The following is a 19,753-nucleotide window of genomic DNA, read 5'->3' on the forward strand; positions in this document are numbered from 1 at the left end:
TTTTTTTTTTTGGGGGGGGGGGGGGGTTAATATGTATTTTTTTAGAAAAGCAAGCATTGTAGTTTTTGTGTAAATGATGTTAACGTTTCTACTTTCTACTGGGTGTATGTGTAATTATCTAAAAGATATAGACGATTTACGCGTGAACACACCATATGTCATTGTGTGTAAATATAATTATCCCTCAATAATATGTCCATACATAAAATTGAATTTTTAGACAACTCACAACAAATTCTACATGCATATACATATATATTTAAAAAAAAAATAATTATATAATTATATTAATATTTCAATGAGTTAAACAATACATCAATATAACAATGACCCGTTAAATAAATGGGATAAATATTCCACACATTTGATGACAATCGAAGTTTTGACCTCAAATTTGTTCATGAGACTTCAACCTCAAAAATAAAAAATCAAATCGAAATAAGCCATTTTCAATTATATCATCACTAAATTATTTTCTCGTTAAAAAAAATATTTTTAATCAAGATAAATAAAAGTATCTAATAAATGAAGAATTTAGATTAAAAGTAAATATAATAAGTTCATATAATAGATACACCAACAAATATAATATATTCCAACAACTCATATATATTTTTCTTTTAAAAAAAATTTGACAGTATACTTAACCAAAAGTTGAACAGTTTTAAAAAATAAATAAGTATATTTTTGTTACATTCCCAAAGAAAATATATTTGAAAAATGAAAAATTAATATTAACTTTTTCATGAAATTTTTTCGTATATTTAATGTACTCATTCGTTACTTAACTTTTAATGTATAAACTTTGAACTACTTAACTTACTAGTCACATTTTACTTTATTCTAATTAAAATGTATTTTTCCATTAAGACAAATTAAATTGAATTTAAATTGCAAAATGTTTAATAAAAAAAAACATTTTTTACTACATATATATAGTATATATAAGGCCAATCTTGTCCAAGTATCTAATTATAGGTGGTAAATTTATATTTGTTAGTTTAAAGAGGATAAATGCTACTTTAAAATAGTCGAGCTAGATAAAGTGTATCTAATTTTAAAATAAATTGAACTGTGTGTTTTATATATCACGATATAAATAAATCTTTGGAGTATTTTTTATTGTCTTTCTTACGAGCAGCGAAAAAGACAAAAGTAAACAAAAAAAAAGAGTCTTTTGAGGTCATGTTTACTTCAAGTATATAGTTAAAGTGAAATTATATATATGATATGATTATTTAATAATTATATTTTTTTGTTTAATTTAATGAATTGAAATTATGATCGAAAGAATTACCCCTTTTATTTTATTATTAATTTCAGTATTTTAAAAAAATCCAAGATGGTGATTGGCGAAGACGGGAGTTTCGTAATCATAAAAATAGTGGGAATAGTTGTGGGATGAACGAATAATCATGAGCAGGCCAGACGATAAAGTATGTGCTTCGATCTAATGAAGTAAACATTGGACTAGCTTATATTATTAGTTCACTGCAGACCAATCATTCGAGGAAAATTCTTATTCTAATAAGGTTTGATCAAACCAAACAAATCATACATAAATGCAATACACTTGTTATATGATTGGTCACTCATTTTAAATTGTATAATTTTCAAACGATAAATATATTACACTTGACATGCAAGTAATTCAGAATTTGCCAAATTAAATATGACTTAAAAATTTTCATGGTATAGTGTAAACACGTCTTTAAGTCAACAGTCAAGCAGAGAAAACATAACAAGCAAATAAAAAAAAGGGAAGAAAAGAAGCCTGGGAAAAGGCAGCTGATTGTAAAAAGGGCTAAAAAAAAGTGAGAAAATACAAAAAGTAGACGCCCATAATCCGCAGGTTGTCTTTCTCAGGACCAGCCTGCGCTACGTTGCTCGCCTGTCCCATAAATCCCAATCCCAAACAAAGCCCACAAGTAGATTTCTTGAAAAAAAACATTGTCCACACGAAGAATTATTGCTGTCTGAATTCTCATTTTCATGCACCAAAAATTAATTTAAACAAGAAAAAGATATCCAACTACCCACGCGGCCGCTTCACTTGCCTCGTAAACTTGAAAACAGATTTCAAATATTTCCCAAGATTCTTCTCCCACTTTCTCTCTTCTGCAAGCACCACTTCACTTTCTGTACTGAATTTGGTGGTTTGATGAGAGATTTTAGGCGGGAAATCTGAGGATGATCGATTCATCTCCGTCGTCGGCGGAATCCAGCTTCCGGGAGCTGGATGAAGTTTTCTTGCAGGTGCAGGTCCCCCTTTTTGCACGCACAACTCACAGTGGTGCCCTTTCTTTTTTTGTTATTTACTTTTCGGCGGTTGCTAATGTGGATGATGAGTTATTGGATTGTGTTTGACATTTGGTCTCTTGGGTTCAGACCCAGACAAGAATATGGCTTGGGGAAGTTCTCAACGCAAGATTTGATGAGGAGTTGTATATCTCTGATTTGCTTCAAGATGGGGAGATATTGTGAGTTCTTGAATTTTGGTATTTATCATTTAATTTTTTTACATGGGTCGGATTCTTGACTAGTGCTTAATTTATACATTCATTTCTTTGTATTAGTTGGGTTGTGCGAAGGGATCTTGAGTGTTGGTTTGGCATGTTTCTTGATGTTCTGGGATTGTAATGTTTCTTTGTTTTGTTTGGTTTGGTTTGATGATGTTCTGAAGTGAGTGTGTACCTTGTTCAATCGATCTTCCTATTTTTAGGTACTAAAAGAAGATTTAATTGTAGAGAAAATGGGAAGACACCTATGGCTTTTACCATCTGACTATCGCGTTCGTCTCGAGTTGGTTTGTGTAAAATTTGCATTGTGCTTTCAGTTTTGCTAGAATGTCTAAGATTGGTGTAGAAGTTTCAATAACTTGTTCTCTCCACTCCTTTGTTATGTATTTAAGTTAATGGCAATGAAGCAGAAATTTGGTGGAATGGGAACTACAAACGTGATCATGGGCAGCCCTAGAGTAAAGCTTTCATCGACTTATTGTGGATATGACCAGTAAATTTAATAGTTTGAGTAGTTTCATGACAGATAGTTTGAGTAGTTTCATGACAGATAGTTTGAGTAGTTTCATGACAGAAACTGTTGAATATATTGAATTGATGCATCATAGAAGTACATGGATCTTGTAGGTCAAGTGACCAAAGTACTGAAATTCAATGATTTGGTAGAGTTTTACTTTTTGACTACATTGTGAACAAATTAGGCTGGAAAATACTTCCTTAAAGGAGGATATAATTTGTGTGCAGCTGAAAAATAAGAATGGTTTATTTTACTGAGTAACGAAACAACATAATATGACATTTTCATCATCTTGATTCTTATATATGCACTATTTCTTAGGAATGTGCTCATACCTGCAAGTGAGAAGAATTAATTGTTTCCTTTTCGACAATTGAGATTAAAATACAAACAGACTTGATGTGTTCATGACTGGAAGCACTGAGTTTCATACGTTATACTGCAGAATAGAGCAAGACATAATGTGGGCTCGTAACCTTCACAAGCATTTCCATTGCATTCATTAAATTATCAACTGACATCTGTGGCCTTTCAGGTTTGAAGTTTCTAAGGTTGTGTGGAATTTGTTGTTGACAAAATGCATGGAGCTTAGACATTTGAGACATAAATATGGGCCATTTGGTTCTAAGAAGAGCAGTGGGAGGTACAGGCCTTACTCCAACGTCGATTCCTTTCTGAAGGTAATGCATCTTTTTCATGTCCATCCTACAAAGATGTTGTACATGTTAGTTCTTTCACAGAAGTAATTCATATTCCTATTGCATCCATGTAAAAAATATTGTCTAGTATGAATAAATATAAGTTTGGTGGTACAATTGGATTTTACTTGCTAGAGTGCTTTATTAGAGTTTACTAATCTAATTCATTGTGTTTTGGTAGATATGCAAAATTCTGGGATTGAGCGGCATTGACCTCTTTTCACCATCAGATGTTGTTGAGAAAAAGAATGTTCGAAAAGTTTGCATTTGCATACGAGCACTCTCAAAGAAAGCCAGGTCGAAGCAACTAAGTGTAAGATATTTCTTAATCAGATTGTTTGCATAGATTTCTATCTTCTTCTGCAGCATTTATTCCAAATTGTTTCGAGTCAGGCACTAACATTTTTGTATTTCTTTTCGACTAGGTTCCCGACTTTGATATGGTTATAAACTCAGTAGCCATGCCAACAGATATGGTCGGGGTAATTAGAAGGAGCTTGGAATCATCACAATGCACCCTTTCAAGTTCATCCAGTTACAGTTCACGCAAGGGTTCACAAATGAAGTTGAAACAGGTAATTGATTAGTTTATTTATCGCATGATGTCGTTTTATTTGTGAGTAGTGAAAATCGATGTTTTTTTGCCAAGTTAAATGCCAGTATCAAGTCACTGATTAATCTATGTTGACTCTGCTGTGATATAGAAAAATCTGTGTGCACCATCTAATAGAGATGATGATAGTAGCTCTGAAGATTCGGATGAGGCAGAAAGCAGATATATGGGTGAAATTTCCTTTTCATCGGCAGGCAAGATTAATTATGCCGATGGAGTAACCTCCGACCTAGAAAATTCACCTGAATCAGATGTTAAATGCCAATGTACAGATGAGTTTAAACACGGACAGAGGAAATCAGCTTCTTTATCTAAGACAGTGCAATCAGCTTCTTTATCTAAGACAGTGCAATCAGCTTCTCCACAAGATCTTATGAATGATCATGAGCTCGATCAAATGTCTTCTTGTGGCATCATTTCGAAGAAAAAGTTAAACCACTGTGTTTCACATGTAAATAATGAAGAGAGATGTAACGGCAGAAATGGTACTGCAGACATTTCCAATATCAACTTTACCCTTGAGAATGATGATTCTGTCGTCGGAGACTCTTCATGCGTCGATGTAGGAGAAAGCAATTACATTTCAGATTACTTGGCATTTTCGGATTTAATGGTGCATGCAACTGATGGCAGCAATACTGATACTCTTGATGGAGAAAACAATCTATTTGATTTCTTTTTGAATGTCGATTCTCAAGGACTTACTTCGGAAAAAAGGAGTTTCCACAATGGATCCCGGAGGAAATTTTCCGAGGACGAGGAAATGGAGGTATCTTCCACCACTAGCATGAGCTCCATTTTAGGCCGGCTGCTCAACTTGGAGTTTGACGACCAGTTTGATGAGGATGATTCTTTGAGCACAAATGTTTACTCCTTTGAGTCAAAGGAACATGAGGCAGAAAAGCACTACAAAGATTCATTTGCACTATCTGAACCCCCAAAAATGGAGATGTTTGAAACTCAATCAGACACTATGCCATTTGATTCATCGGCAGCGCAACCTGAAATGGAACCAAGTGCTTCTACTAAGTGTGATCCTACATCTCAGAGCAAATGTGAATTATCTGGTATAGAGTCTCTACAAGGTGAATCACGTGACATTCAAATCAACAATCTTGGAAATGACTTAAGCCTGGAAAAGGAGAGTGAGGCTTTCAGGACAACCGTGCTCGGTCCAGACTCAGATATCTTGCAGTTTGGGGAAAATCATACTTCAGTTGTGAAATCGGACCACTTAAAATTTTCATGCAACAATGAATCAGTTGAGGAGAGTGAAAGATCCAGCAAACAGCTTGAAAACATCAATCCTCAAGTTTTTACTACTCAAAATACAACTCTGGTTGTTTCAGATGTATGTAAATCTGTTTCAGACAACGATCCTTGCTTGCCCGTTAAGAACATGAATGGAGCTCATGTAGTCAACAGCATTCAAGATAATATTACTTCCGCTGCTGAAAATCATAGTCAGGTGATTTCCTATTAAATTGTCATGCAAAAATTTTGCATCTGAAGTGGTCTATTTCATCTCGTAAATATATGATTATTTTGCTCTCTTCCTACGCAGGATAAAAGAGAAATCAGTCTGAATATTCTGCCAGAAAGTATTCCAGATGGAAGGAAAGACACAAATTCTCAATTGTCTCCTCCGAAGCCTGGTCGAAAGCCACTGCTGAAAACGGTTGTCAAAGGCACAGCCATTGCAGGCGTCTTATTTTTACTGCTGCACATCGGGTGCGAACCCCTTTTTCCTCTCTGTTTTCCAGCTTTTCTTTGCTTATCCATTAATGCTGATTTTGCTGATGCACAATTCAAATGACAGCAGAAAAAGCAAAGGGAACAATGCAGAAGAAACCAAGCAGTATGCTCAGGGTTCCAGGTACAGCGGATCAAAGACATCATCCACGAAGCAACGAACAGGAAGTGTGAGGAAAGGGATATATCCAACAGAAAAGATCAAGTTGTGAAGTCAAAGCTAGGAGACATGTCGTCAGACGTATACCAAAGAAGCCGCCTATACCATATGGTCGTGCGACTATTCATCCTGTTGCTAAACTAGAGACCGGTCGGCTGTGAGTTGGAGATTCTGCTCCCCAGAACAATGGAATATGACCCTGTTGGATGGCTTCTGCCATTGTAAGATTTTGACATGGATTAAACAGCTCTAAGTTATACATCTCTTCTTCCTTCATATAGTCATGGTTAATACTTATCTATCCGTTTCCTCTTTCATTGCCTTCAGCCGAATATGTTTGATGGCATTTAGGTTGCATTTGGACGGAAAGATTTGTATCCGAGGGAGGTATATTTTAGATGATTCAGTATCAAAAGATTTTGAAATCCATCAATAATATATAATTCAAAATGAAAGTTGGATTTGAAACTATTTAAACAATTTACACGAGTTGTTGCCAAGGACTTGAAATTTTACCATCAAATTTATGAATCGAGCGCAATGTTAAACTATTCAAATCAGGTTTGGCCGAATACATGAAATTTTTTAGTTCTCAATTATGTAACATAGATGCGAGTTTCTAAATAGTCGGATGTATGGGTTATTTTCATGTTGATATAATCATATAATTGGAATAATTATATTTACACTCTATAATCTATGGTCTATTTATACAAATCATTTATTTTTTAAAAAAATTACATATATGCCTACAAAAACGTCATCATTATTTACACAAACTACCTCTATTTTTAAAAAAATTACACATACATCCTTAAAAAACATCAACATCATTACACAAATTACCCCTACTTTTTGACTATTAAGGGTAGTTTTTGTAATTAGGCCAAAAAGTAGAAAAACTTTTGATAAATAAACAACAAGAGTAAACATAAAATTTAGTGGATTTTTAATTGTGTAGATTTATTTGCTTTTGGTCCTTAATGTTCATTTGCAACGATTTGATCCTTACTATTTACAATTTTTTTGTGGATTTGGTCCGACCATCAAATTAGGTGTTAAAACTGACGGATACGACTGTGTTGCTTTACATAGTCAGACCATGTAATGCTCGGCCTATGCACAAATTTTGTTTTCGCAAAACGGTCTATCCGTATAAGACGACACGATGGAGTCCATCAAGTGTTGATGATAGTTTCCTTTATTCATTTTTGTTCTCTTTCATATAATTAAAAATATAGTTCAAAATTTTAAATTATGCGCATGTATCAAAAGTGCTCCGCCAGTTAAGTTTCTGTCAAACTAATTACACAGTACAATTTATATTATTTTACGAACGGTCAAATATCTTAATAAATACTTCAAGAAAAACTTATAAATTCATCCGAACACCCTTTAAATGAAGAATGTACAATTGTGAATACACAAGAACAAAAAAAAAAAAAAAAGAAATTAAAAAAATAATCCTATTATAAATTTAACTAAACATTGTACAACGTACGAATATTTTACATTCATTTTATGTCTGCTATCCAATGTTAGGATGTTTCTGTAGATGAGACCTCGTTGTTGCATATTGGGCAAATCTGCAAAATTAGGAAAACAGAAAAAAAAAAAAATCAAAATGGGACTAAGAAAATAATTCTAAAATATAAGAAATTTAAACAACGACTGCAAATTTTGTTTTCATGAGGCATAGTTTACTTGACGAAGTAAAATTATAAATGCGAACTGATATTTGAGTTTTGGGTCTATTATAATAATAGTATTGATTGGTTATAAATTTTTTAGACTGATAAATTCAATATTAATTATTGATAATTAAAATTCGTGATGTAATTGTATCCGATTCACTTAAAAAAAAAAAAAAAGAAAGAATAGTATGAATATTACCTTCTTAATTTGAAGCCATTTGGTTATGCAATCCCTGTGGTATAGATGTTCACATTGTATTGAAACTACCTCTTCCCCTTCTTCATACTCCACTTGACATATTACACACCTATTTTGTGCCAAATGTGTGTAAATTATTAAAAAAAAGAAAATTGAAATACTTTTTTTTTTGTTTAATAAACGTAATAATCATATCGTTATATCATAATAAAAATAATTACATTGATCCCTTGATCTATGGTCTGCTTATACAAATCACTCATGTCTTTTATATAATTCTCAAAATCATCTCTGACAGTCAAAAAATAAGGGGTAGTTTGTGAAATGGTGGTGCCATTTCTGGGAGGTGTCTGTGTAATTTTTCAAAAAATAAGGATAATTTGTGTAAATTATGATTATGTTTCTAGTGCATATATAATTTGACGAAACAGACCATAAATTAGAGGATATAAATATAATTATCCCTATCATAATATCAATAAATATTCTGTACATTCCGAAATAATTATAAACTTAAAATAATAATGAAATAACGTATTATAAACAAATTCACGTAAAGAGAGACACGTATTTACACGTCCGAAAAAATTCAGATCTATCACTATACATAATAATGTGGTAATTAAATCATAATTTAAGGTAATATAATGCACATACCTATCGATAATCAAATTGGTGGTAGAATGACATGTAAATGGCTGCAAATGTTTGTTGATTTCAGCTTCTGGCAATCCAATGTTCTCCACTCCCACCATCTCCCCAAGAGCAATCAACTCCTGTTAATTACCATATTATATATATATGTATATCTTTGATTCTTGAATAAAATTGACGTGACATGTGCCGTTATTAATGTCCCCTATTATATGAGGTATTGTCTGCTTTAATTTCATATGAGTCTCACGATTTTTTTATGATAAGACGTCTCGATTAGGAGAGAAGTCATTGGGGCTTATAAATCACTCAGATTTCTTATTTACATCCAATATGGAACACGTGTCTACACAAAAAATAAAATATACATATCGCTAAATTAATATTTTTTTATAGTTACCTCGTATGATAATTCGTCTGGGTCGACATCATCTTCTTCTATTTCCTAGTAGATACATAGATTATTCAGGAAAAAAAAATTGAATTGCGAGAAAAAAGAATATTAATAATTTTTTAGTAATTTAAATTACTGTAGTAAAAAAATGAAAAAAAAAAACCACCTGATAACATTCATAATCATACTCATCATCAGAGAAATCTAGTCCAGCTGCAAATAAATAAATAATAATTAAGGACAATTAAACCATAATTAATACAATTAATTAAATTATAAGTCGAATTTATACGTACAACTTTGAATGCCAGCGTAGGAAAAATATTCATCGTCACTGTACTCAAAATCATCATCGGAGTGATCAGAACCGCTGGTTTGGCCCTCGCTTTCACTTTCAATCCTTTCTAGCACCGAATTTCTCTCCTAATTATTAATTAGTTCAAATAATTAGAGTTAATTAGTTCGACGCCTAACTTTAATCGATATGAAATACAGTTAAAAATATAGATGATGTCTTAATTTAATAGTTAAAGTTGATGTTTCACTAATAGAGTGAAATTATGTTTTTTGGTCCGTATGATTGGAATTCAACACTCTTAGTTCTCCTACTTTATGAGATTTTCATAATAGTCTCAAAATTAGAAAAAATCAACATGTTGAATCTTATGGTTTACAGAATTTTCAAAATTATCCCAAAATTAAGAAAACTCGACACATTTGAGTTTATGCTTGACGGATGTTCAAAATGGTCCCGAAATTAAGAAAACACGACACGTTTAATTTTATACTTTATGAAAATTTTAAAATGATCTCAAAATTAGCAAAACTCGACACATTTAATCTTATACTTTACAGAATTTTCAAAAAACAGTTTTAAAATTAAGAAAACTCGACACGTGTAGTCACATGTTCAAATTTCAGTAAAAATAGACGGCGAGGACAGCAATGAACGTGTCCATCACTTATATGACAAACTAAGCTAACGAACACACACATTGCATGTGTTCTTGTCGTCTATTTTTTGACGAAAACTTAGACACGAGACTAGATGTGCTGTATTTTTTTATTTTTCTGATAATTTTAAAAAATTCGTAAAGTAGATGACTAAAAGTATTGCACTTTCTATGTTATGGGACTAAAAATATGATTTCTCTTATTAACAAATACGACTTCATGAATTCAAGTTCCACCAAACGCGTGAATATTTATACTATGTGAATTTGATACAATTTATATTTCTTTGTTTTATATTATATTAATATATTGATCAAACTAATGCATATATACCACTTCTAAAAAAATAAAAAAATTACTCAAAGATTAATAAAAATAATAAAAAATATTGTAAACGAAAAACGATATTTAATTAAATTAAAGATATAAATTAATAAAAAAAAAAAAAAAACCTGTAAACGAAAAACGATATTTAATTAAATTAAAGATATAAATTAATAAAAAAAAAAAAAAACCTCATGAAGTTGGTCTAAGGTTGTTCGTCTTGTACGTTTCCTTCGTTCCTCCTCCATTGTCATTCAATTCCACGAGAATTCGTTGCAAGCATAATCGTGTTTATATACTATGAATATATAAAGCGTGTGAGAGAGAAGACACGCTAACTTTCTCACCAAGAAAAGCAATCCTTAATCATTTCTTCTCATTCTTGGTTCTCCAGATTCTCATTAATATGTTTATTTCCAGCCCTCTTTCCCCTTTTTGGTTCCTTACCCACTATTGTTGCCTTCTTCAGATCACTTCAAAAAATCGAATCGAGTCCAACGTATTATTATTATTATTTAAATTTATTTGAAACGAGCTTGAAAAATTGAGTTTGAATTTGAATTTGATGTGATTAATAATTAATTAAAATAGCTACTGCATTCCTCCTAATTTTTTACGATAAATTATATTTTTGTCATCCGAACTGTATCTATTTTATACTTTGCGATCAAAAATTTTTTTTTTTTGACAACTTATCATCTGAATTTTACAAAATTTGTACTTTGCCATATATCACATGCTCTTAATATGTAAAATTTATCACATCACATAACCCTAAAATCTCACATGTGCACTGCATGTGATGTTCTTTTTTCTTTTTTTTTACAAACAACTTAGATGAAAAATAATTATAAATGACAAAGTGCAAAATTTTGTAAAGTTGAGATGGTAAATTGACACAAAAAAAATTAAATGCCAAAGTGTAAAACAATTATAGTCTGGATGAAAAAATATAATTAACCCATCAGAATTTGCATCTATAATTAATTAATTAATTAACTAATTTTTTTAAATATTTATCAATTAATTTTATAATTATATACTGAAAGTTTGTGGATGTTACAAGAAAAATCTGCAAGTATTCTTGTGAACTTTGTTTGGTTGTAACCTCATCTCCCTGAGTTGTGCAGACCTTTCTTTATGGGATAAAATATCTCTGGTCTGAATTCTCAAACAATTGTGTGACTCTTGCATGAGGAGTTATATGTATTTTATCATTTACACCCCTGACTTAGATTAAAATACACAAATACCCTTATTCTTTACAAAATTACAAATATATTTGCTGAGGTTGTCTTTGATTGAGAGGCAAAAATTTAGACGAACATCTCCAAAGTACATTGCACTAACACCCCATCAAGGAGTGTATTTGTAATTTATTAAAAAAAATGAGATATTTATGTATTTAGACATAAATTCAGGGGTGTCAATGTAATTTAACTTTAAATATTTCATCACTCACACAGACAGAGACACAGGCTCCTATGGTTCTTGTTGCATTGCTTTAAGTGGCTTGAAATGAAATGGAAATGAGAGGATAAGGTGTGTATGGTGTAGCATATGTTATGGCAAAGATGAATGCAGTTTTTGTACAATAATTCTGAAACATTAGAGTGATGGATGCAGTGGAAGTGATGAAAAATTTGACAATAAATTAAAAATATTCGTTTATAAAATATTTTTAGAGCTTATATAAAACGGTGGTTGGTGATAAATGTATTCTTGGTGGAATCATACATGCCGGAATCCTACTTGTTTATGGGCTAATAACATAAAAAAAAAATTATTTATTTTGAAAGTTCAGTTAAAAATTGTACTATTTTTAAAAATAGGTCAAAAGTTCAGTCTTGGTGACACCGGATCAAAAATAAATTTGGGCAACGCAGAGTTGAAGAGGGCAGTGGCGTTGTGCCACCGTTGTCTGCAGGGGCGACAACATCACCGTCCCCACTATTTTTTTTTAAAAAAAAGAGTAAGAAAAAGTTGTGCTTTTAAATGAAAGTTAAAATATTTTCATAGCTGAAAAAATTGATTTATTTTTTTTTAAAATTAAATAATAATATAAAAAGTATTTAATATTATTTACATAATTTATTGAAATATATTCAAATTAAACAATAACCCAAATTTATTAATAAAATATATTTTTATAATTAATTAATATTTGCAGTCATATAGATATGTAAATTTGGAAAATGAAGTCAGTGTCTTTGTGTTGATATTTTAATTTACTTTTTCAGTTTAAATTATAAAATTTTAAAAAAACTTTTATATACTTTTTAGGAATTTTGATATTTAAAATAAATATATTTAAGATTTTTTTATTATCTTAGGATGGATGAAAATGCCAAAAAAAGAAAAAAACTAAAAACAATATTAAAATAAGTAAATTTCATCATGGTAATTTTAAGTACAATATACGGACATCTTTGTTAATTAAGAGCAAAACATTAGTCAACGAGCAAAATCCAAGCTTAATCGCACCACTTGTGTGTGCATCCCACCTTCCTTTAGTTTCCAACAAAGTGGAATTTCACGTTAAAATTTTTAACTTATTTTTAAAATACAAATGAAATTTTTAGTTATTTCACAAAAATACACAAAGTAAAATAAATTAACAAACTTTAATTAAAATGAAATAAAACACCAACATTTAATAAAATTTAAACTCATAACCTCCTCCTAAATATTCATAAGATCTCAACATTAAACGCCATCAATTGGCTGATGATAGCAATGGGGGAATTAAGCTAACTCAGTTGGCAACTTCATCAGATTCAGTGGGAAATTGCAAGCAACCTCTTTGTAATATCGCAATTTACCTCCTTTTATTTTTTAAAATACAACAAAGTACCCCCTATGATTTTTAAAATGAAGGAATTTACCTCCCTGTATAAGGAGGTAAATTGCTTCATTTTAAAAAGTATAGGGGATAAATTGCTATATTTTTTTTCATGAGGGGGTAAGGTGCTCATTTTCAATATCACATGGAGGTAAATTGCTATTCACCTTTAGATTCAGCTGGCAAATTAAAATATTAATACTAAAAAATTAATAGTTAAGCAACAGCAATCAATTGACTTTTAGGAAGATAAAACAAGTTCGAATTGGGTACACTTGTTCTCAACAACAAACACCAAATCCATAAAAAATGGAGAGAAAAAACGACACAGAAAAACAAAGGTACAAGATGAGTCTCTTATGAATTTTAGTAGCCCGGTGGCTTGTAGGCAATGAAACTGATGCACTGGACTTGGCGCACGTTGTCGAATCCAATGATTCTAACGAAGGCGTCAGGGTGTGCCCTTACAGCCTCGTCAACCTCCAGCAACACTTGGGCGGAGTCAGTGCACCCGTACATGGGCAACTTCCACATTGTCCAGTAACGTCCGTCGTAGTACCCTGGTGACCTGTGGTTTTCACGGTACACAAATCCGTGCTGCATATATATAGACATAATAAATTGTAAATAAATCTTTAAAATTGTGCACATATATGTATGTATAATGTGATTAATGTTAAGAGAACCTCGAGCTCGAACTCGACGCAAGGAATCCATTTGGAGCGGATAAGGTAGTCAATTTCTGAAGCCAACTGCTCTCTGGTCAGGTCAGGAAGGTAGGAAAGAGTCTCAAACTTCTTCTTTCCTTGTGTGGGCCACACCTGCATTTTTCCAAATCTTTATTTACTATGCCCATATTAAGTTCCAATGATTTTATTAATTTCTAGTACACATACATACACACATGGATAAATCCAGGAAAAATTCTAGCCGAAATCCGATTTAGTCAATTTGAACCAATTACACGATAAGAGTAGTACATTTATCCTGCAATTAGCATACAATTTAATGGGAGTAACTGCAAGTATATCAAAATAGCTGTCTGATGAATTCGACTAAATCTAATTTAAATTAAAATCTACCATAAATTTTATTGTGAACGTTCACCTGAATGCACTGCACTCTTCCCCCATTGCTAGTGAGAGAAGTAATGTCGTTGGACTTCCTAGCGACGGGAAGGCCAGAAGTTGACTTGAGGCCAGTGAACGGTGCGACCATGCTAGCCTGGGCAGGGCTGGCACGGACGGCGACCGCAGCGGTCGAGGAAATCACAGAGGATGCCATTTGCTATAAATATCTTTCGCTCTTTTTGAACTTTGATACTGCTCAGCACTCTTCACTGGCCTTGAGGACTATTGAAACAGCCCCCTTTGCCCATTTATAGAGCCTTGCAACCAAAACTGAACTGGGGTATGTGGCTCCTGATGAACCCATACAACCCTATTGGAGATCAGGCATCCAAAATTCTGTGACTCTTGCATGAGGACTTGTGTATTTTATTATTAAATTTTGGGTAAATTGTATATATTAGGTTAAAATGCACAAACGTATCACGTCCTTTAAAAAATTACGAATATACCCGTTGAGGATATAGTTGTAATTACAAAAGTTTACACTAACATCCCCTCAGGAGGCGTACCTATAATTTTACAAAAACTAAGCAAGTTTTGTATATTTGGACATAAATTCGAGGGGTATCAATGCAACTTAGCCTTAAATATTGGGCTTAATAAGATTTACCTCCCTGTGATATTGTAAATGAGCAAATTAATCCTATAAAAAAAATAATAGCAAGGAGGTAAACTGCTTCATTTCAAAAATACATAAAGATAAATTGTTGCATTTTCAAAAACACGGAGAGATAAAATGGCATATTTTTTTTTTATAAGAAATATCACAAAAAAATGCTTGTATTTTTTCCCTTAAATATTTCATCTCTCAAACTGACACAGACAGACTCCTATGGTTCTTGTGCCATATTGCTTGAACTGGCTTGATAATTGATGAATGGGAAATGAAAGGATAAGGTGTGTATGGTGCAGCATATTTTGTGGCCAAGATTAATGCAGTTTCTTTTGTGTAATTTTGTGCAACAATTCTGAAATCTTGAAAATAAATAAAACAATTTAATTTTCAATTCTTGGAGAATTCGAAAAATAATGTAAAGTTATTTTTTTTTTAAACTAATAATGATAATGGTTGAGCTCAACTGATGCTCAAATTATGGAGTTAGAATTTAGGTGAAACAGGACAAACAAAACTGGATTGAAATTTTGCCCTAAATCACTAAAATTTAGATTTATGAAGCACCCTTATTTTTAGAGTAATAATAATAATAAAGATTTAATATACTTTGTCTCCTTAAACTACTATTCTTAATGTAATATTCATCCACCTGAACTAAAAAACGTAACAGTTACCCCCTACAACTAGATATTGCCGTTATATTGTATAGGGTAAATTACAGTTGCCTCCCATGAAGTTTGATATCGGTACAAATACCCTCTCATTGTTTGAAAATTATAAATACCCCACTCAAATGAAAAATAATTATGTAGCCCATAAAATATGAAGTGGGTATTACTATTTTACCCTTGTTGAATTTTTTAAAAATAAAAAAAAGTATTTGAAAAAAAAAATTGAGGGTAAGTAAAATAAATAATCTAGAGGGAATATTAGTTCATAAAAATAGTTTTAGAAAATTATACAATATATATAAAATTATAATTTATAATTTAAAAGGGCATTTTGGTTTGTTCATCATGAAAACTGAATGAAAACCTAAAGGAATGGGCTCGTTGTTAGACGAACATTAAAATTAAGGGAGTATTTGTAATTTTTCAAACAACGAGAAGGTATTTATAATTATGCCAAACCTTAGGAGAGGTGGTTGTAATTCTATTATATATATATATTTAGTTCAAATGATATTTTTAACAATTTTGCATTTTAAGTTCAATTAAGTTTTTCTCAATTAATGAAAAAGATATATTCTTTTAATTATAATAACTTAAAATATAATTAGTAAGTTAAATACTTCAAATTTTATTATATTTTATAGACTCAAAGTTAAGTAATGAATGAGTACAATAAATACATAAAAAATCATGTAAAAGATTTTATTAATTCACTAATAAAATTAAGATATTAATTATTATTTTTTTATAAAAATGAGTAATTATATATTTATTTCTTGAATATTATTTTATTAAAATTTAAAATAAGAATCTTAAACTTATCAAAATGATGGATCGATAATATTAATTTATTATGAAATCGAGACAAGTTCAAACAAAGAATGAAGACGTAATAGTTTGTAAAAATAAATAAAATTAAGTATAATGTATCTAACTTTTATTTAAATCTCTTAATTAAGTGTCGTATGAATTTGCATTTGCATTCAACTTCGATTTGATGAATTTTTAATAAGTTGAGTTCAAATAAATTTTTATTATTCCATATATTACTCAAACTTAACTAAATTAATTTTCGTCCATATTTTTTTATTTTCTAAACTATCAAGTTAAGTTTTACTTAATTTGACCATAAAATTAATTTTTAGTAATTACGGAATCAATATGAAAACTCTAACATGTTTGGTCAAAATTTTAATATGTAATGAAATGATATATACTATTTAAGTTAAGATCAAAACAATTTAGTCAATTGATGGATAAATGAACATCCTTGGACAATAGATTATATCATTATCCTTGGTATTTTAGGACATTAGCCATTACCCATACTTATAGATATTTTAGGGTATCAGACCATATCCATACCCACTCATTTTTATAGATTTAGGCTAGAGTAGGGTAGGGTCTTCTACCCGTTGGGTTGGATATGGGTATGGGTACGAGTATGAAAGTTATTTTTTTAGTATGGATAAGATAATACCCTACTCATTGACAAGCCCAGTCAATATTATAATTTGCTAATTAATCTGTAGTTTGCGAATAAAAAATAAATAATAATAGTGAAAAATTAATAATCAAGTAACAACAGCAAGTAATTTCTAGGAAGGAAAAACAAATTTTATTAGGGTACAATTGTTCTCGACAACAAATACCAAATCCATAAAAAATGGAGGGAAAAAACCAATCAAAAGAGAAAGATACAACGTGACTCTCTTATATGTGGGATAATTTAGTAGCCTGGTGGCTTGTAGGCAATGAAACTGATGCACTGAACTTGGCGCACGTTGTCGAATCCAATGATTCTAACGAAGGCGTCAGGGTGTGCCCTTACAGCCTCGTCAACCTCCAGCAACACTTGGGCGGAGTCAGTGCACCCGTACATGGGCAACTTCCACATTGTCCAGTAACGTCCGTCGTAGTACCCTGGTGACCTGTGGTTTTCACGGTACACAAATCCGTGCTGCATATATATAAACATAATAAATTGTAAATAAATCTTTAAAATTGTGCACATATATGTATGTATAATGTGACTAATGTTAAGAGAACCTCGAGCTCGAACTCGACGCAAGGAATCCATTTGGAGCGGATAAGGTAGTCAATTTCCGAAGCCAACTGCTCTCTGGTTAGGTCAGGAAGGTAGGAAAGAGTCTCAAACTTCTTCTTCCCTTGTGTGGGCCACACCTGCATTTTTCCAAATCTTTAAGTTCCAATCATTTTATTAAGTGCTAGTGCACGCGCGCGCGCACACACACGAATGAATTCAGGAAAAAATTCTAGCCGAGATTCGATTTAGCCAAATTTGAACCGTATAGTACATTTATCTTGCAATTGGTATACGATTTAATGAAAGAATCCATGAGTGTATCACACTAACTGGCAGATTGGTTGATAAGTTCGACTAAACCTGATTTTAAATTAAAATTTATCATAGATTCAAATATAAATGTTCACCTGTATGCACTGCACTCTTCCCCCGTTGCTAGCAACAGAAGTAATGTCGTTGGACTTCCTAGCGACGGGAAGGCCAGAAGTCGACTTGAGACCAGTGAACGGTGCGACCATGCTAGCCTGGGCAGGGCTGGCACGGGCGGCGACCGCGGCGGTTGAGGAAATCACAGAGGATGCCATTTGCTATAGATTTGTTTCACTCTAACTCTCTTCACTGCCCTTGAGGACTATCCAAACAGCCCCCACTGCCCATTTATAGAGCCTTGGAAAACACACTCAATCGAGCTGTGTGGTTCCTGATGATCCCTGTTGGAGATCAGGCAACACGTAAGAGAGTGCCACGTGGCGGCAGATTATCTTTCTTATCTGATCATCCTCATCATCAAGAAGTAAAAAATGGAAGGACAGAAACGTCTTTGTGAATTTTGTTTGGGTGTAAATCGTAACCTCATGTTTGTGATCAGGTATGGGATTACATATCTCTGGTCTCAATTCTGCAACAATTTTTCTGACTTTTGCAGTGTGGAACTTTTCATGTATGAAAATTTTGGTCCGAATCAGGGCAGATTCAATTTAAATTAATAACAATAATCTTTTTAGCGAGACGCTTTTATAGGACAAAATCAAGAGATTATTATTGAAGTCAGAATTGGCAATACTTTACGCAATGAGTCACCGATTGAGTCGCAAACCACATCAATATATTATCTAGAATAAGTTATAATGGGATATTAATTATATAACTTTTGGGTAAATTTTATGCCACGATTTCAAAAATTAAAATTGATGTAGCAAAAGGGATAGAATTTTTTAAATAAGTCGGTTTTTAACATTTGGAGACTAAAAACTAATGCAAAATAATCTTATTTTTTAAACTAAAAATGAAAATAATGGAGTTCAATAGTAGAATCAAAACATAGGATTAATCTAACCCCGTCATAATGATGTTTTAAAATACGAGACCCAAAATACAAAAAATAGTAAAATTAAACAAAAAATCACTAAAAATGAAAAAATCAAGAACAATACACATACAATGGACAAAATGATGGAATTTCATGATGAACACAATCGTATTACAAGAGGTTAGATTCGTCTCGAACATATATATGACTATATTTTGAGTAATTAAATCGTCTCAAATATTTTTCGTAATTAAATTAAGTACGGTTTTTATTCATTTCAAAGGCTTTAAAAAATGAATATTTATTTAAAAGTAGTTACTGAAAAGTAGATTATTTTTTAAATGAAATTTTTGTTCCCAGAAAACGTATTGAGATAGAATACTCCAAAATATTGGGTGTCATCAGAATTTTATGGCTATTCATAGACATCAGTTTCTGAATAGATCCTCGTACGTATTTCTCCAATTATTTGATTTGATTGAGAAAGCATTAAATTACATAAACGACTACAAATAGGGGTTTCCTTTCAAAAATGATGCATGCATGCCACGATCGAGTATTTACGAATGTGTCGTTTTTAGTTGTTTTCTCACTTGCTTACATGTTTTTAGATATATCTACTATTGTTGATTCTATACGAAATGTATCTATGCATTGTCC

At 31.7% G+C, this 19,753-nt stretch overlaps 4 protein-coding genes across 6 annotated transcripts; 1 reads left to right on the plus strand and 3 right to left on the minus strand.

Annotated features, from left to right (window-relative positions):
* Positions 1,821 to 6,560, plus strand: LOC105178028. 3 transcript variants are annotated; one of them, XM_020699302.1, is made up of 8 exons: positions 1,821 to 2,293; positions 2,389 to 2,480; positions 3,572 to 3,716; positions 3,916 to 4,047; positions 4,160 to 4,309; positions 4,439 to 5,815; positions 5,912 to 6,078; positions 6,167 to 6,560. In XM_020699302.1, the coding sequence occupies exons 1-8, from the start codon at positions 2,240 to 2,242 to the stop codon at positions 6,309 to 6,311; spliced, it is 2,262 nt and encodes a 753-aa protein (XP_020554961.1). In that variant the 5' UTR covers positions 1,821 to 2,239; the 3' UTR covers positions 6,312 to 6,560. The 3 variants fall into 3 exon arrangements, with proteins under 3 accessions (XP_020554961.1, XP_011099666.1, XP_020554960.1); XM_011101364.2 differs by having other exon boundaries at positions 1,821 to 2,256; XM_020699301.1 differs by having other exon boundaries at positions 1,822 to 2,256; positions 6,170 to 6,560.
* Positions 7,594 to 10,771, minus strand: LOC105178029 (E3 ubiquitin ligase BIG BROTHER). Its single transcript, XM_011101366.2, has 7 exons — positions 10,670 to 10,771; positions 9,497 to 9,623; positions 9,367 to 9,413; positions 9,207 to 9,251; positions 8,810 to 8,928; positions 8,153 to 8,261; positions 7,594 to 7,845 (listed from the first exon to the last, which is right to left on the minus strand). Exons 1-7 carry the CDS (start codon positions 10,730 to 10,732, stop codon positions 7,798 to 7,800), a joined length of 558 nt encoding a protein of 185 aa, XP_011099668.2. The 5' UTR covers positions 10,733 to 10,771; the 3' UTR covers positions 7,594 to 7,797.
* LOC105178030 (ribulose bisphosphate carboxylase small chain, chloroplastic-like) lies at positions 13,555 to 14,676 on the minus strand. Its single transcript, XM_011101367.2, has 3 exons — positions 14,428 to 14,676; positions 14,007 to 14,141; positions 13,555 to 13,917 (listed from the first exon to the last, which is right to left on the minus strand). Exons 1-3 carry the CDS (start codon positions 14,602 to 14,604, stop codon positions 13,687 to 13,689), a joined length of 543 nt encoding a protein of 180 aa, XP_011099669.1. The 5' UTR covers positions 14,605 to 14,676; the 3' UTR covers positions 13,555 to 13,686.
* LOC105178031 (ribulose bisphosphate carboxylase small chain, chloroplastic-like) lies at positions 17,330 to 18,426 on the minus strand. The gene is made up of 3 exons (XM_011101368.2): positions 18,192 to 18,426; positions 17,787 to 17,921; positions 17,330 to 17,697 (listed from the first exon to the last, which is right to left on the minus strand). Exons 1-3 carry the CDS (start codon positions 18,366 to 18,368, stop codon positions 17,467 to 17,469), a joined length of 543 nt encoding a protein of 180 aa, XP_011099670.1. The 5' UTR covers positions 18,369 to 18,426; the 3' UTR covers positions 17,330 to 17,466.

This window comes from Sesamum indicum, linkage group LG15 (genome assembly GCF_000512975.1).
Source record: "Sesamum indicum cultivar Zhongzhi No. 13 linkage group LG15, S_indicum_v1.0, whole genome shotgun sequence".
NCBI lineage: Eukaryota > Viridiplantae > Streptophyta > Magnoliopsida > Lamiales > Pedaliaceae > Sesamum > Sesamum indicum.

Excerpts from the sequence above, each read along its gene's own strand:
- LOC105178028 (XM_011101364.2), top strand. The coding sequence starts at position 2,191 with ATGATCGATTCATCTCCGTCGTCGGCGGAATCCAGCTTCCGGGAGCTG. Across the intron at positions 3,717-3,915 it reads ACGTCGATTCCTTTCTGAAG|ATATGCAAAATTCTGGGATT; the intron begins GTAATGCATCTT and ends GTGTTTTGGTAG. Across the intron at positions 5,816-5,911 it reads CTGCTGAAAATCATAGTCAG|GATAAAAGAGAAATCAGTCT; the intron begins GTGATTTCCTAT and ends CTTCCTACGCAG.
- LOC105178029 (XM_011101366.2), bottom strand. The coding sequence starts at position 10,732 with ATGACAATGGAGGAGGAACGAAGGAAACGTACAAGACGAACAACCTTA. Across the intron at positions 8,929-9,206 it reads CAGACGAATTATCATACGAG|GAGTTGATTGCTCTTGGGGA; the intron begins GTAACTATAAAA and ends GGTAATTAACAG. Across the intron at positions 8,262-8,809 it reads ACCAATTTGATTATCGATAG|GTGTGTAATATGTCAAGTGG; the intron begins GTATGTGCATTA and ends GGCACAAAATAG.
- LOC105178030 (XM_011101367.2), bottom strand. The coding sequence starts at position 14,604 with ATGGCATCCTCTGTGATTTCCTCGACCGCTGCGGTCGCCGTCCGTGCC. Across the intron at positions 14,142-14,427 it reads GAAGAGTGCAGTGCATTCAG|GTGTGGCCCACACAAGGAAA; the intron begins GTGAACGTTCAC and ends GGAAAAATGCAG. Across the intron at positions 13,918-14,006 it reads GCGTCGAGTTCGAGCTCGAG|CACGGATTTGTGTACCGTGA; the intron begins GTTCTCTTAACA and ends ATATATATGCAG.
- LOC105178031 (XM_011101368.2), bottom strand. The coding sequence starts at position 18,368 with ATGGCATCCTCTGTGATTTCCTCAACCGCCGCGGTCGCCGCCCGTGCC. Across the intron at positions 17,922-18,191 it reads GAAGAGTGCAGTGCATACAG|GTGTGGCCCACACAAGGGAA; the intron begins GTGAACATTTAT and ends GGAAAAATGCAG. Across the intron at positions 17,698-17,786 it reads GCGTCGAGTTCGAGCTCGAG|CACGGATTTGTGTACCGTGA; the intron begins GTTCTCTTAACA and ends ATATATATGCAG.